This window comes from Eulemur rufifrons, chromosome 5 (assembly GCF_041146395.1).
Source record: "Eulemur rufifrons isolate Redbay chromosome 5, OSU_ERuf_1, whole genome shotgun sequence".
Classification (NCBI taxonomy): domain Eukaryota; kingdom Metazoa; phylum Chordata; class Mammalia; order Primates; family Lemuridae; genus Eulemur; species Eulemur rufifrons.
Window position 1 is genome coordinate 42,360,518 of NC_090987.1, and position 17,588 is coordinate 42,378,105.

General features: G+C 35.7%; 1 protein-coding gene across 1 annotated transcript in view; it reads left to right on the forward strand.

Moving 5' to 3' along the window:
- Window positions 1–17,588, forward strand: part of ROCK1 (Rho associated coiled-coil containing protein kinase 1) — a 140,303-nt gene that overhangs the window by 47,481 nt on the left and 75,234 nt on the right. The window contains exons 3-8 of the mRNA XM_069468526.1: window positions 10,125–10,225; window positions 10,776–10,913; window positions 13,802–13,977; window positions 14,771–14,855; window positions 16,397–16,541; window positions 16,847–16,985. Of these exons, the coding sequence (XP_069324627.1) occupies window positions 10,125–10,225; window positions 10,776–10,913; window positions 13,802–13,977; window positions 14,771–14,855; window positions 16,397–16,541; window positions 16,847–16,985 (784 nt within the window). The remainder of the gene's footprint in view (window positions 1–10,124; window positions 10,226–10,775; window positions 10,914–13,801; window positions 13,978–14,770; window positions 14,856–16,396; window positions 16,542–16,846; window positions 16,986–17,588) is intronic.

A 17,588-nucleotide genomic window follows, 5' to 3' on the forward strand; every position in this document is an offset into this window, starting at 1 on the left:
CCTGTATTATAAACAATTCCAGTTCAGATGAATAGGTAAAATATAGGGAAATAGTGGTGCCCCAGAAGAGGAAGTTATTACCTCTACTGAGGTGATGAGGAATGGCTGAGGAGACGCAAGATTAGATCTTGTTTCATAGTAACCTGGTCAAGTAAGGTAGTGGAGAAAGTCATTTTACACTGGTGATCAACATCTGCATAGGCACAGAGATGTGAAACAGCATGACTTAAGTGGGCAATCATAATTAAGTAGGCATTGCTAGAGCATTGTTGGAAGGAGTAACTAAAAATGTAAGATTAGAGAGTCACTAACAAGATCAAGATGCTCTTTGATGCCATGCTGAAGAATTTTGAATTTAGGATTCTGGATCTTTTTTTTTTTCTGATGTGTTTTTTTATCGAACTGGATTACTCTGTATGTGTGTGAGTGGGTGTATGTGCATGCCCATGCACCGTCAGAACATGGCACCTTTTCCTGGAGCTTGATTTTATTTGAAGATTTGGGTAGAAGATAACTTTTTACATTAAAACAATCATATTAACATTCTTGTGAACTTTTCAGATAAGTTTAGATAATTTTAGAGCTTGTTAGGGCTGCTTTGACTACTCTGATGGTATGCTTGGTACTCTGGGCTTCTTTAGGCACAGTAGCAGTATTTTCGTTAAATAGTATATGGTGCATAACTTTTATTACCATATTTTATCTATTCTTTTTTTTTTTTTTTTTTTTTTTGGAGACAGAGTCTTGCTCTGTTGCCCGGGCTAGAGTGCCATGGCGTCAGCCTAACTCACAATAGCCTCAAACTCCCGGACACAAGCAATCCTTCTGCCTCAGCCTCCCAAGTAGCTGGGACTACAGGCATGTGCCACCATGCCCAGCTAATTTTTTCTATATGCAGTTTTAGTTGTCCAGGTAATTTCTTTCTATTTTTAGTAGAGACGGGGTCACACTCTTGCTCAGGCTGGTCTCGAACTCCTGACCTTGAGCGATCCTCCCGCCTCGGCCTCCCAGAGTGCTAAGATTACAGGCGTGAGCCACCACGCCCGGCCATATTTTATCTGTTCTGACTTTTTTTTTTATTAAGAGTCAGGGTCCTGCCTTGTTGCCCAGGCTGGAGTACAGTAACGTGATCATAACTCACTGTAACCTCCCACTTCCAGGCTCCAGTGTTCCTCCTGTCTCAGCCTCCTAAATAGCTGGTATTACAGGTGTGTGCCACCACTCCTGGCTAAATTTTTTATTTTTTTGTAGAGACAGAATCTTGCTATGTTGCCCAGGCTGGTCTTGAACTCCTGGGCTAAGCGATCCTGCCACCTTTTCCTCTCAGAGTGCTGGGATTACAGGAATGGTCCATCATGCCCAGCCTCTTAAGACATTTTTTAAAAAAAACTCTTCTAAACATTTCTGAAATTGGAATGTGTCTTACAGTCCTATAGTGGTACACAGAATAATGGTGCATTTTATTAATATAGTCTAGGATATTAGGCTAGGCAAAATATATCTTTTTCTCATTAGAAAAGCAGTATGATCATTGTAGAAAACTTCAAATATACAGAAAACGTGACAAAATAATCTGTAAATCTATCACGCTCAAAGATGACAGCATTTATTCTTTTGGCATATTTCCTTCTGGTCTTTTTTCCTATCCATCAGTATATATTTATGTTTTTAGAAAATTGAGTTCATAGACTATGTGCAGTTTATTTCTTTGCTCAAGATTGTGTGCTGAACATCATTCTATGTAATTAAATAATTAACAACACAATTTTAAATGTTGCCTAATATACCATCATATGTATGAAATTATTTACTCTTTAAAATTTTAAACATGTTATTGTAGAAATCTTGGTCCCACATCGTATCTATAATAATTTCCTGAGGAAAAATTCCTAAAAGTAAAATTTAGTAGGTATAAAGTATAATTTTAAAAAGACTCTTATGATAAATCATTGAATTTTTAGTAACCTGGAAGCTATAAATTCTTAGCATTTTAGCACTTCCCCTTTTGATAACTTGTGAGTATTTAAAGAATGGTCAGCTAATTCGTGGTTGTCAAGACTTATAGTTCCTACTTATGACTCAGTTTTGCTCATTTCATTTCTTGCTTAATATGTTTTATAGTAATGGCTCACTTCTCTGAATCTTAGCTTTCTGCTGGCATCACCTGTCTCAACATAGTTGATGATTCGAAAATTGGTAAAAGGGTCCAGATGGCCACACAGTCCTATTCAGAGGTTTTAGAGTGACTGAGGGCTTCAAATTTATAATTTTGCAAGTACTATTTTGCATGAAACAGTAATTCTCTGAATAACAAAGAGGTTGATATTTGCTATGGGAAAAGATATAATACTATAAGAAAGATTGGAAGTTCTGAAAAGTTTGCAGTTTTAGACAGGGTGGCTAGGGTAGGCCTCATTAAAGGTGACATTTGGGAAAAGAGTCAAAGTAGCTGAGGGAGTTAGCCATGTCGATGTTTGAGGGAAGAGAGTGGCATACAGAGGAGCAGCCAGTGCAAAGGCTTGAAGGGAGGAGTGTACCTGGCCTGTTTGAGAGGTAGCAAGGAAGCCAGTGTGGCTGGAGAAGGTTAAGCCAGGGAGAGAATTGTGGGATGATATCAGAGAGTAAGAAATAGGGAGACTAGGTCATGTAGAGTCTTGTAGGCCATTGTAAAATCCTGGGCTTTTGCTCTGGGTGAGATGGCAAAACATTAGAGAGTTTTTTGAGCAGAGAAGTGACATGATCTGACTTGTGTTTTAAGAATGTCATCCTGTGTTGATAATAAACTATAGAGAGGCAAGGAGATAGACACAGGGAAATCAGTTAAGAGGCTATTTCAGTAATCCAAGGAAGAGATGATGCATGGTAGCAGTATAGCCAGTGAGAAGTTATCAGATTCCAGATATATTTCAAAGAGGGAGCCAACATATTTTCCTGAAAGATTGGATGTAGATTGTAAGAAAAAAGGGAGTCAAGAATGCCCCCTAGGTTATTGCCCTGAGCAAGATTGAGCCATCAGCTGAAATGTGAGAGTCATAAGTATAGGTTTTGGGTGAAACTATCTCTTCAGTTTTGGGCACACTAAGTTTGAGATGTCTGTTACCCAGGAGGATATATTTTGAAAGCAATTGAATATGTAAGTCTACAGTTTAAGAGAGACATCTGGACTAGACATAAAAATTTGGGAATTGATGTGTAGATGATATTTAAAGTCCACCAAAGATATGATTGTTGGCCAGGTGCTGTGGCTCATGCTTGTAATCCCAGCACTTTGGGAAGCTGAGGTGGGAGGATTGCTTGAGGCCAGGAGTTCAAGTCCAGCCGAGGCACCATAGCAAGTCCCATTTCTTAAAAAAAAAAAAAAAAAAAATTAGCTAGACCTGGTGGCGTGTGCCTGCATTCCTACCTATTCAGGAGGCTGAGGTGGGAGGATTGCTTGAGCCCAGGAGTTTGAGGAGTTTTGAGTGAGCTATGATGGCGCCACTGCATTCCAGTCTGGGTGATAGAGCAAGTCCCTGTCTCTTTAAAAAAAAAAAAAAAAAAAAAGTGAGTGTAGATAGAGAAGAAAACACCATCAAGGACTGAGCCTTGGGATGCTCCCATGTTGAGAAATATGAGAGAAGAGAAGGAACTAGCAAAGGCAACTAAGAAGTAACTATTGAAGTTGAGAAAAAATAAAACACCTCAGTATTGTTGAAAGAATGTGGTGTCTTGGAAGTCAAGTAAAGAATGTATACCAGGAGAGAGGGATCAAGCTGTGTCAAAGCTGCTGATATATCAAGATGAAGACTGAGAATTGGTCATGGATTTAGCAACATGGTGCTTATTTGTGACTTTTACAAGTAGTTTTTATAGAAAGGTATGGCCCACCTGAAATGGGTTTAAGAGCAAATGGGGGGAAATATGTAGGAACAAAAAGTATAGAGAATGTTTGAGGAATTTTGCTGCAGTGGGGAGTTGAGTAATGGGGCAATAGCTAGTGAGAGAAATGGGATCAAAAGATTTTTTTGTTTAAGATGGGAAAGAAAACAGCATGATGGGATCCAGTTAGGCAAGGGAAAGCTTAGTGATACGAGAGAGAGAGAGAGAGAGAGAGAGAGAGAGGAGAATTACAAGAGCAGCAGTGTCCTTGAAATACGGTAATGAAAAAGGATGACATCTAGTACACGGGTGGAGGGAATGACTTCGGAGTATTCTCCTATAGGAAAAGGTGAAAAGACCAAATATATGAATGCACATGCTGGAAGTTGAGTGTATATGTGATATAAGTCAGTGGCAGTTTTCTTCTAATTATTTCATTTGTTCCAGTGTAATAACCAAAAAGATCATTAACTGCAAATGAGGATCAGGGTGGGAGGTATGAGAAGAGAGAAGAAAATGTAAAATATGATCTTCAAGAGAGTGGGAGAGTGAATAGACTAGAAATATATGATTGCCAAGTAGAATTAAGGGCCAGGTTGATGTTTGTGATTATGAATTTAAAATAGGATTAATGTGATTTTATGTATTTATTCAGGGATATTCAGTTGCATGGGTGCTGAATTTAACTAGCATTGTGGTTTTGTCAAACTCAAGTGAAGCAGAAGAAAGCTCAAGGCATTTAAGATATAGGCAAGGGAGTGAGTGTAATAATTGACAGTATAATTTAAACTGAGTAGTTAGGAAAGAGGCTATTGGTGCAATGAGGGACAGTATGAATGGGGTAGGATCAATGGATTGGAGGTCCTGGTGGGGTTGGGGATTGATTGTTGGAGTTAAGCTATTAGAGAGACTAAGCAGGAAAGCTAAGGGAGTACTTATAGGGTATAAGGTTTGAAATTGAAATTATGGGAAGATTATAATAACTAGTAATAACAAGGGCTAGTATGTGACCATGGAAATGAGTGGCCGAGATAAGGTGGAGGACAAGATCATTGAAAGAGAGAAGTATAGGTATTGAGAGACTGGGGTATTGGAAATATTATCTATGCGTATATTAAAATCATTAAGTATTAAGATAGGAGAATATTGGAGAGAAGTTCATTAAACCAGGAACTAAAATTGTCTAGCAGTGAAATGTGGTAACTTGAGGGTCAGTAGATTATAGCAATAACGAGAGGTAAGTGGGAGATATAACCTAATACAACGAAAATCAGAGTTGACAGATGTAAGTGTGTGGATGTGGAGATGGCAGTGGAGTTCACCCCCGTCCCACTTTCAGGGCCAGTAGTCTAAGGCCTATGGGAGACCAGGTCACCACTTGAGTGCTGCAGGCAAAGCAGTGTCTTCAGAGGGGAGCTGGGTTTTATTAGAGCAGGAGTTGGCAAACTATAGCCCACAGGCCAATTCTGACCCACTACCTGTTTCTTTATGGCTTATGAGCTAAGAAGAGTTTTTATATTTTTTTAACGATTAAAAAAAGTCAAAAGAAAAATAATACGTTGTGTGAAATTATATGACATTCAAATTGCAACACCATAAAGTTCTTTTTTTTTTTTTTTAACACCATAAAGTTTTATTGGGACATTGCCACACTTTAAAAAATTTATTGTCTATGGCTGCTTTTGTGCTGCAACAGCTGAGTTGAGTAGCTGCAACAGAGATCATACCTGCTCCCGTTTCACACTGCTGCTCAGCACAGTGTAGATCACAGTGATGCAGTTACAGCTCGACAGTTTTGAGTGCCATGTGTATCACCATAACACATTTATTTTTTAAATTATCAGTGCATACCCATTGTGTCAAAATGGGAGGAGAAAGGTGTATTTCAAATGTCCTTTTGAGGCACAGTGGAATGTGGATTATTTTATCAAGTTAGATGGCACAGCATTGCTTTTGTTAGCATTGACAGTATAGCTATACTAAAAGAGTACAGTATACATTGGACATTATCAGACCAAGCATTCATCATAGTCTTCCCAACTCATAGTATAGCAACAGTTGTAAAATTAGAAAATTTAAAATGGAATATCTCATCCCAGTAGAATTTCTCCACAAAAATAAAGGAAAACGAGGCTGCAATATTCTGTAAGTTTATGAGTGGCTTACTTGTTAGCCAAGCAGAGAAAGCTGTTCACTGGTGGCATGTGATTGCAGCAGCCAAACAAATGTGTAGAGATAAAAACTTGCTTAAGACTATTAGCCTTTGGGCAACAACCACTGCTCAAAGAATTGAGGACATTGGGAGCAACATCAGCAGTCAATTAAAATACAAGACAATATTGAGTTGTTTTCCTTGATTCTTGTTTATTTGTGAAATCAGTACAGTTTGAAGTGACTGATGAGTTAGCTTGTGTGTATAGTCTTTCCCGAGTCTCTTACAAACTCGGGAAAGCTTGGCCTTATTTTCTTTAGAATGTGTATCATAGCATGAAATTAACATATTTTTGTATTTAGTTATTATTTCTCTTCCCTGTAGAGTATGATCTCCATAAGACCAGAGATCCTGTTTGTCCCCAATTTTCAGAATATTGTCTGTCACATAGTGGGTTCCAAATGGATATTTGTTTTAAATATGTCATCCTTGATTCTGATTTCTTCCTCGCATATGGTCACTCAACAAGTTTTTTTTTGTTTTTTAAGTCCCACCCCCCCCAAATTTGTCCTTTCCTCTCCATTTTTCTTAGTGCCTCTAGGAAATGATTTTAGAAAACAGCTATCACTCATCTTCCTGTCCTTAATGCTTATTGCTTTTATTATTTATGTCCTGTCTTGGTGTTTTGACATTAATTGGGATTATAAAATATTCATATTTACAATTAATTTTAAATCTGAGCATAGTATGGTTATGAAGAATGAAACAATGAGTAACCATTGTATAACCATGTCTAAGAATGCCCTATGCTGCCTAAATGTGTATAAGAGGTCCCAGAGATTGTTCAGATTTGAAAGAGGAGTAGGAAATTACTTTACGGGATGAGGAAGGAATTGACTAATCTGGGATTGTCACCAATTATGTCATAAAACACAGAACTGAGGTTAGGAAGGCCATATGCCAGATAAAGGAAGTGGAAGTGTTATTATGGATATTCTTGACTGTCCCAGAGATTCCAGTTAAGAACCAGTCCACGTTTCCTATATATGGAGTATGGAGATCTGGTAATATCCAATCATCTAAGATAGATTTGAGAACATCTTCTAGTGTATGTATCATTTTCTTTCTTGGTTTTTTGTTTGTTTGTTTTGTTTTGAGAAAGGGTCTAACTCTGTCACTCAGGCTAGCGTGCAGTGGCCCGATCATAGCTCACTACAGCCTCAAACTGCTGGGCTCAAGCAATCTTCCTGCCTCAGCCTCCTGAGTAACTGGGACTACAGGTGTGTACCAAGGCACCCAGCTAATTTTTGTTATTTTTTGTAGAGATGGGAGTCTTGCGGTGTTTCTCAGTCTAATCTTGAATTCCTGGCCTCAAGCAGTCCTCCCATTTTGACCTTCCAAAGTGCTAGGATTATAGGCATGAACCACCACGCCTGACCATATCCATTATTTTCTATCTCAAAGGAGACATAAGCCTGAAGATCAGGCTATAATAGTATCCCCAAGGAGTGGATTTGCTACATTACTACTTTACAATAAATAAGCTTCAGTTTTAAGATCCTAATATTAGGGTGGATATGAATAAATATTCCTGAGTGTTTAGGAAACTAAAGTCTACTGGTTAGACTTTTTACCATTAAGTTGTTGATTAGTTCTAAATTGGACCCTTGGTGAAATGAGCTAGGAAAACTAGAGACATAGAAACTCTGAGTTTGACTGAAAGCGTAAAACAAGAGGCACTTACACTTATTGGTGTATAAACCTATACGAGGGCAAGCTAAATCCAAAGCAGCAGAACACAGAAAGATCTTTTGGGTTTCACATGACTTGTCTGCAGTTTTCCTCAAGGTTTTATAGCCTATTTATGACTCCAAACTTTGTATAACTAGAGCTAAGGATCCTTTCTCAGCCCCACAAGCTATTATAATAACACATTATCCTGGTTCAGACTTTCTTATCTCTCATCTAGAATATTATAGTACTCTTAAAATTTTCCTCACTTCCAGTCTTGCCCATGTTGAATTCATCATTTACGTATTTCCCAGAGTAGTTTAGCTGAAATGTAAGTTTGACCATGTTGTTTTATCTGCCTTAATTTCTTTTCATGGCTTCCTGCCCATAGCAGTAGTTTTCAAATTGTGCTTCTCGGGGACTGTATCATGGAAGACCATAAAGTAGATGAGGCTCTGGCCCCTCTCCGACACCTTTGGCACCACCCCTTCCTCCCTTAAGAGCAGAGCAGTTTCTTTGATCTATTTTACATATTGAGCTACTTTAAACTTTAATGTGAAAAGATTTTTGATAAATAATAATTTATACTTCTGGGCTGCAGGTGAAGTTCAAGCTCCTTAACTAGTTTGGGGCTCTCCAGCCTCTTTTCACCAATCTTTACTGCAAACCTGATACTTTAGCAGTACAGAACCTTTTGTATATAGTTCCACTGTGCTTTATGTTGTCCATTTGCCTGTAATGTTTTTTCTTTCATTCTCTCTCTGGCTAACTGCTACTCTTCATGTTAGACTTTTTCAGGTGTTATCATCCCCAGAAAGCCTTTCTAGCCATCTCCCACCTAGGCAGGCTTGGGTTAGGTGTCCTCCTTAGTACTTCAAAAACTCTGTGCTTACCTCCCTTATTACATTTTTTAAAATAATTTTTTTCACTGTTTGTTTTTGTTTGATTTCCTAGAGTTTGACCTACTTAAGAGCAGAAACTATGTTGTAAAGTTATCTTTATGTATATCTCCAGTGATTACTGTATAGCTTGTGTTGTAGACACAAATATTTGTGCAGAGAATTAATTTATCATTGTCTATGTCTCTGGTGCATCTTGCAGTGAGTATGTAACTAAAGTTAAATGTACTTTTGTTATCCCTTGTGGAAATTTGCTGTCTGTTGCATGAGTTTATTGGTCACAAATGTACACAAACACTGGAGTTTAAATGTACGTTTTTAAAAAGAGAGACAAGAATGTTAATGCAGCTTTCATTAGGAACTAGAACTTAAGTTTAATAGCTGTTCTGTATTTTATGCAACTCTGAAATGTGAAGCTTTTCCATGTAATCTCATGCCAATGTTGACCCATGTGGATTAAAATAGCCCTATTTTAATCTATGACCAAATTAGGAATTAGAATATCTATCCAGTGGGATTTTTAAATTACTGTAGTTTGTAGCTTGACAGGTTTATACAAATAATTGCAGTGATTTTCACTGTGCATTTTAAAATCTAGGTTCAAATGGAGAAATGTAATGATAAAAATACTAAAGGATTGCCAGTTGGAAAATTTACTGTGATTCTTTAGCATATTTGCCTTTGATATCTAAAATTAATTCGATCTTTTTAAAAGGTTCATCAAAACTGATGGGATAAAAAGAAAATTTTATTCTGTTAATCTAAAATGTCTACCATGTTTCCTAATTTCAGATTTGATGTGTACTTAAAATATCAGGAAAACTAATTAGCTAATTATTCTCAGTTTTTGTTTATAGTGTAATATTTGTTTTTAAAGTATTCTGTTAAGTCAGATTTTAATAAAAGCTTTTATTAGCTATAGTGAAATCATTCCAGAATTTACTTTTAAAAAAAAAAAAAATCTCATGGCTGGGCGCGGTGGCTCACGCCTGTAATCCTAGCACTCTGGGAGGCCGAGGTGGGCGGATCGTTTGAGCTCAGGAGTTCGAGACCAGCCTGAGCAAGAGCGAGACCCCACCTCTACTAAAAAAATAGAAAGAAATTATATGGACAGCTAAAAAAATATACATAGAAAAAATTAGCCGGGCATGGTGGCGCATGCCTGTAGTCCCAGCTACTCGGGAGGCTGAGACAGGAGGATCGCTTGAGCTCAGGAGTTTGAGGTTGCTGTGAGCTAGGCTGACGCCACGGCACTCACTCTAGCCTGGGCAACAGAGTGAGACTCTGTCTCAAAAAAAAAAAAAAAAAAAAAAAAAATCTCAGCACATTGAACATTTCTGTTTTATAACTTCAGGTTTCACTATATATCAAATAATCCTTAATGAAGTTTTTTGTTGTGTTTCTCAAGAACTTGAATGTAAAATAAGTAGTGTTAGTTATAATACTTTAGTGATTTAAAATTATAAACTTTTCTTTTCATACAGATAAAGACACAATAAATAAAATTAGAGATTTACGAATGAAAGCTGAAGATTATGAAGTAGTGAAGGTGATTGGTAGAGGTGCATTTGGAGAAGTTCAATTGGTAGGTTATTTTAATGAGATTTAAAAAGAAGAACTTTATTAAATCAAAAAATCCACTTGTGTGTTTTACATGTTATTTGGGAAAGTGTTTTTATAGAATTCTTCCTTTAAATTGCTCTAGACATTCTTGCCTAAGTGTATGAAAGCCTAGGGTCCAATCCAGCAATAGTGGGAAGTGTTTTCCCCAGGCATTCATGGGAAGGCTCAAGCATCAGAAAAGAAATCTTTGCTCCTAATATTAGACTATGTAAAATGCTATGGAATAGTAGGCTTTATAAAGAGGAAGCAGCATACCTAGCAGGGTGGAGGGGGGAAGTATGCTATCATATAGGGAATAAAAAGGTTTTTTCTAATGTTACTTATTTCTAGTAATTAAAGCCTTGACAGTAGCTAATTGGAACAATTTAACAGAAGATAAGAAATAAAAATAACCAAAACAATAATGTTAAATTATTTAACAAGTGTTAGAATCATTTAGTAAATTGTTCTGTGAAACATTGAGCTGTGAATGTTAACAAAAGGTTCATTATTTTCCATTTTCAATTTTAAAGGTAAGGCATAAATCCACCAGGAAGGTATATGCTATGAAGCTTCTCAGCAAATTTGAAATGATTAAGAGATCTGATTCTGCTTTTTTCTGGGAAGAAAGAGACATCATGGCTTTTGCTAACAGTCCTTGGGTCGTTCAGGTATGATTTTGCTGCTATTTCATTATTGCTGTATTAGTTTGTAACTAAGTTTATCTGAGAAGCTTTAGTTTGTGTTTTAGAGTAGTAATAGAGAATTTATTGGCAATTACAAAATTGCCTATTATATCATTATTTTTAAAATCATAAAATTTAATTTTATTGAATCATCTCTAGAAAGTCCAAAGCAAAATAGTTGTTTCTATAGAATTTAAATATAGAAAATGTAATTTAAATATAGAATTTAAAATTCTATATTTTAAATACAGAAGGTACAGAAAATTTAAATAATCAACTTTGATTTGCGGGAAGACATATATTATTATACTTTTACTTTTAAATACATACTTTTATTTTTATTAAAATGTTAAGTTTTTTCTAAACATGAGATTCTCTTACTTAACTGTCTATTCATCTATTTGTCTCTCTTATTTTGTGAAGAGGAAGGAGTGGAGGAAATGAAGGGAAAGTGAGAAGAGATTGAGTTAAGCTAGGTCTTCAAATAATACTGTGTTGGCTTTAGGTTTTCAGTAGAAAGAAAAATACACTCAAAGTCAGTAGCTGTACGTCCTAGTCTTGATTGTTATGGGCCTATCTATGAAGCTGTGGCCAAGTTATTTAACATCTGTGGGTCACAGTTTGCTCCCTCATAAATGTGAAAGTTGTCTTTGATTGATTATTTTCAATTGTGGAGGTACCTTGGGCGAAGTCATGGGGTCAAGCAGCATTTTTGGTAGATTATATTAATAATTCTGGGTTTTCTACCTCTGCTTTAGCAAGAGCAGCTCCATGTTTTTATCTGTCTTATATATTGGGGTCCTGAATGTAAGATTTCATATAGGGGAAGTAAACTTGACTAGACCGTTTCTAATTTTCTAACATGTCTTTTGTGATTTATTTATTTATATTATATAATGAAGACTATTCTAAAGAAGCATACTAGTAATTGGAATAAAAAGGATATGGAAAATGTTGAAGATTTATTTTATGTATTAACACTTTTTAGACTTGAAATGTTTGCTCTGTTTTTATCAACTGTACACATCAGGGTTTCTCAGGCTTGGTGTTATTGACAATTGGGGCTAGATAATTCTTTGTTGTCAAGGGTATTCTATGCATAATTCCAATTATTGTTATGCTTATTTAGGATGTTTGGCAGCATTCCTGGCCTCTACCCAGGAGATGCTATTAGCAACTTTCCCTACCCCACCGCAAACCAGTTCTAACAACCAAAAGTGCGTTCAGACGTCGTTCAGTGTCCTTTGGTAGGGGTAGCAGTCCAGGAACAGTATCACCTCTGGTTGACAACCACTGATAATATGAATGTGCAGTGTTAAATAGTTAAAAGATGTATGACCTGATTGTTACTTTCAGAGCTAAATTTACAATTTAGGTGCTCAAAGCTTTGTTTCTCTTGGGTACATTGTATTCAGAGATAAGTAGGGTCAACTGCCACCAAATTAACAATATTTGTTAAATTATGGAACCCAAATGACAAATTGTACACTTTAATCTGGGATAGTCGTGAAATGCTGCTTAGTTTCTTATCCTTCCCCCTTCCCCCAAAATCTATTTTTTAAATTAAAGTAACTAAGTCTGTAACTAAAATTATTAAACACTATTGAAAAAATGGAATTTGAAGATTTTAAGACAAGCAATAGATTCGTTTTTTCTAGGGCTTAATTTAATTCTAAACGTCTTGTATTTACTTAAAATGTTCTTTTGTAAATTTTCTCTTGTTTTTACTTCAGTCTTGGTCACATAATATATTCATGCCTGAGATTCTTGCCAATTTCATATTAGTGGATTTCACCCTTCCTACTTAGACTCTAGCCACTGCCCTCTTCCTACTTCCTTGTTAGCTGTTACTGCTCCTCCTGTCATTTATTGAACATCTATTGCTTTAAGTGCTTTGTGTATTCGAGAATCTTTAACAACCCTGAAAGGTAGTTAATTCCTGTTAGATACACCTCCACATTGTAGATTAATTTATGATTTTGTTCTTTAAACATTTATTAAGCACTTGCTAACTGCCAGGCATCTGTATGCTTGACTAATTAGCAGGTATAAAAGTTAAACAAGGTATAGTCCCTTACACTCTTCTAAAAGGGATTATAGTCACAGGGACATGGAGAGGTTAAGCAAATTGCCAAAGTCACACAGCTAATAAGGAGCAACTGAAAATTTATCATAGACTGCTTGAGAATTGTGGTGTTGATGTAAATTTAAGAGTAGACCCCACTAATGCACAAGTTAAATTAGAAGTACAATATTGAGGCTGGGTGTGGTGGCTCACACCTATAATCCTAGCACTTTGGGAGGCGGAGTCTGGAGGATTGCTTGAGATCATGAGTTCGAAATCAGCCTGAGCAAGAGCCAGACCCTGTCTCTATGAAAAATAGAAAAATTAGCCGGATGTGGTGGCATGCACCTGGAGTCCCAGCTACTCAGGAGGCTGAGGCAGGAGGATGACTTGAGCCCAGGAGTTTTATAGGTTGCAGTGTGGTATGATGACGCCACTGCACTCTAGCCTGGGTGACAAAGTGAGACTCTGTATCAATAAAACAAAAACAAAAACCCAATATGTTCTTTATTGCAAATGTTACAATTTTTAAAAAAATTCTCAGTATAAAAAATTCAAATAGTATAGAAAGTTATGAAGAAAAACACGTCTTCATCTAACTCTTCAGAATAGCCAGCTTAAGGTTCTTTTGCATATTTAAGTGTCTCTATGGCATTTGTGTTTGCCTTTTTTAAAAAAATGTACTTACAACTAGTGCTCTACAATTTGATTATTTTACTTAAATCTTATATTAGTATTTTTGCCACTTTTTAAATGAAACAGTTTTGTTTAATCTTAATGAATTTGTTTGTTTTTTGTATTTGTATAGCTTTTTTATGCATTCCAAGATGATCGTTATCTCTATATGGTGATGGAATACATGCCTGGTGGAGATCTTGTAAACTTAATGAGCAACTATGATGTACCTGAAAAATGGGCACGCTTCTATACTGCAGAAGTAGTTCTTGCATTGGATGCAATTCATTCCATGGGTTTTATTCATAGGTAAAGATAAAAATGCTTTAAATTGTCTCATTTGTTGAAGGGAATATCTGAAAATAACTTTATTTGATTAACATTTCCCACTCTAAATGTACCTATTTTCCTCCCCTATGACATGGTATCCAGAATTTAATACTTTGAAGTTCATAGTTTTAGCATTTCAGTTTAATGTTGATATAAATGTATTCTTTAATATCACTTATCAGATTACATATATTTTATATGGTATTCTGAAAAGTAAAGGTTGTAAGATAGTTTTTGGAGATATGTGCCAGAGTGTTAAAACTTTGATTCTAATTTTGTATATACAAATTACTTTGCTTTTAATTAGTGGGTATGTCATATTTATTCATTAGAATAGTTTCATTTGTTCTGCACATACCGCTTAAATCCTACATGCAATTGCTGTGCCTGCGTGTCAGGGATCAAACTGAAAGTGACTTAGACCATGTCCTGGGGTTCTTCATATACTTATCTATCTTATATGTTTCAATTACCTTTTATGTCTGAGGGTTATATATTTGATGGTTAATCTCTCTCAAATGATTTGATTTTCCCTCTGGAAGAATCAAACTTTACTTAAAAGAAAAGGAAATATATTTGTCTTCTTCTGAGGCATTAACATACAAAGGAATTTCCTTGAGGAAATTCAATTTATAGATATAGATAGAGAGCATGTATAGATGAAAGGTGGCCATATCTAGATGGGGTGAGAATACGTAAAATAACTGATTCATAATCTTCATAGTGTCTGATCTGTTTCAGAAATACTCTACTGTTTTTTTTTTCCCCTTAGAGATGTGAAGCCTGATAATATGCTGCTGGATAAATCTGGACATTTGAAGTTAGCAGATTTTGGTACTTGTATGAAGATGAATAAGGTTAATTAGATTTGAATTTAGTTTTTGTTAATTCAAGATAAATGCTTCTCTAGAAATGCTGTAGGAATTTACTAACCATATCTGGGCTTGTCCAGAATTGATGTGACCTTATTTGTTGAACCAGATACCATGGTTTCAATGTTGTATTAGTAAATTGTTAGTGATTTATTTTTTCCTCTCTATTTAGGGTAAATGTGGATTGCCAGATTTACTAAATCTTTCATAACAACTCTGTAATATATACTACTGGTAACTAGGAATGGAATTAGCTTAAATGTCACTAAATACTTATGACACTGTTAAAATTAGACTTTCATAAAATTTGGATTTCAGTAATGTGTGTATTTTTTAGTGTTTTACTTACCTTCTGTTAACATGTAAATGATTTTACTGCTTGTTTTAGGATTCAATCTTAAAAGATAGCCATCCTTACTATTTATATAATAACTTACATACACAGCTGAAGGAGCAAGTATGTTGCTTTATGTTCAGTTGAAACAGTTTATATTCTTTGAAACTTATCACAGAACAATAGTGAGGAAGCTGTATTTATTATTTTAAAAGGAAATTTCTTGGTTAGAAGGAAGTACTGCATGAGAACTTTTGTGTGAACATTTAATTATATTTCTGTTACATTAATACCAGCTAAAATAGGTAACAAGTAAATATTTGGCGGGGGGTGGGGGGAAGGAGGTAGTTTAAAATGCATTATCAGATCGGCACAGTGGTTGTAATCCCAGTAATTTGGGAGGCCAGGGTAGGGGGACTTCTTGAGGCCAGGAGTTTGAGACCAGCCTGAGCAACATAGTAAGACCCCATCTCTACAAAATAAAGTTAGCCGGGCATGGTGGTACATGCCTGTAGTCTCAGCTACTCTGGAGGCTGAGGTGAGAGGATCACTTGAGCCCAGGAGTTTGAGGCTGTGGTGAGCCGTTATCATGCTACTACACTCCAACCTGGGCAACAGAGCAAGACCCTGTCTCTAAATTTAAAAAATAAAATAGTTATCAGACAGATATTCAGTGTGCTTAACACTAGTATGTTCTTTTCCCATACGTTTCCCCATTTTATGTTTGTACAGTTAACTTCTGTATGTTTTCTTCACGAACAACTATTTTAGTAAAAGATGAAGTCAGCATTTATATTAATAAGTTATAAAATGCCCCATCCTATCAGCCCCTCAATCTATTTGCCTTGGCTTATGTACTTGTTTTCGGCATTTAAAATGAGATCATAATATTGACACAACTAGGGAATAATAAATGGTGGCAATATGTCTTTCTAGTGACCATTATTATAAAATAAAAATCACTGATCCTCGTTATATAGTATATATGTATATATTATGAATATATTGTGTAATAGTATGTATATATGATTAAGCCATGTTAGCTTTTGTCAAGTTTGCATTAAGGTTTGATATGATGTGATATTTATAGCCCAAAGATTTAGAGTTCTACAGATTATATTAAAAAGTAAGAAATTTTAAATAATTGAGACTTTATATCCTAATTCAGAACTTGAACTGCCACTCTTTTTAGGAAGGTATGGTACGATGTGATACAGCAGTTGGAACACCTGATTATATTTCCCCAGAAGTATTAAAATCCCAAGGTGGTGATGGTTATTATGGAAGAGAATGTGACTGGTGGTCAGTTGGGGTATTTTTATATGAAATGCTTGTAGGTGAGTAAAGGAGAATTTTATTTCTCTAATATAGTTATTCCCAAAACTCACCAGTTGGCTTCTTCTAATATAATACTTATTACATTAAGCAATGTTGGTTTTGTAGGCAATAAACATGATTTAAACCTGCTTTGTATGTGTTTTTAAAAGCTTTTTAGAGGGTTAGAGCAACTTTGTGATGTGTTCTTTTTTTATGTTAAGTGTATGTTTTTAGTTTAACACATACTTAATCTTTGACTTTCTTTGAAACAGCTTTTTTTCAAATGTATTTTATTTTGCTTTTGTTTTCCCTATCGAATTTTCAGGTGATACACCTTTTTATGCAGATTCTCTGGTTGGGACTTATAGTAAGATTATGAACCATAAAAATTCACTTACCTTCCCTGATGATAATGACATATCAAAAGAAGCAAAAAATCTTATTTGTGCCTTCCTTACTGACAGGTAAATAATTTTAACATTGAATTTCTATTAATTCTAAGAACTTCTCATCTTGTCACTCAGTTTTGAAGGTCCATATCTGAGCTACATGTGAATTACTAGAATGTAATAATTCCAAAAATTATTCATGACAGTTAAACCTGATATTTATTTGTGTTATTCTGGTTGTCTTTTCTGGATCTTTACTTGCTTATTATACCGAAGAAATTGGGATAAATATATAGTCCTGGCTGATAGTCAAACCAGATAATTTTTTTCTTTTGTTGTTAAATTTTTAACCTGGCTAATTATAAAAATGATAGTATATTTCATGGTGTCTAAAAATTTTTTTTTTTTGAGACAAAGTCTCGCTCTGTTGCCCGAGCTAGAGTGCCGTGGCGTCAGGCTCACAGCAACCTCAAACTCCTGGGCTTAAGCAATCCTTCTGCCTCAGCCTCCTGAGTAGCTGGGACTACAGGCATGTGCCACCATGCCCGGCTAATTTTTTTCTATATATATATATTTTTTTAGCTGTCCAGATTATTTCTTTCTATTTTTAGTAGAGACAGGGTCTCGCTCTTGCTCAGGCTGGTCTCGAACTCCTGAGCTCAAAAGATCCGCCCGCCT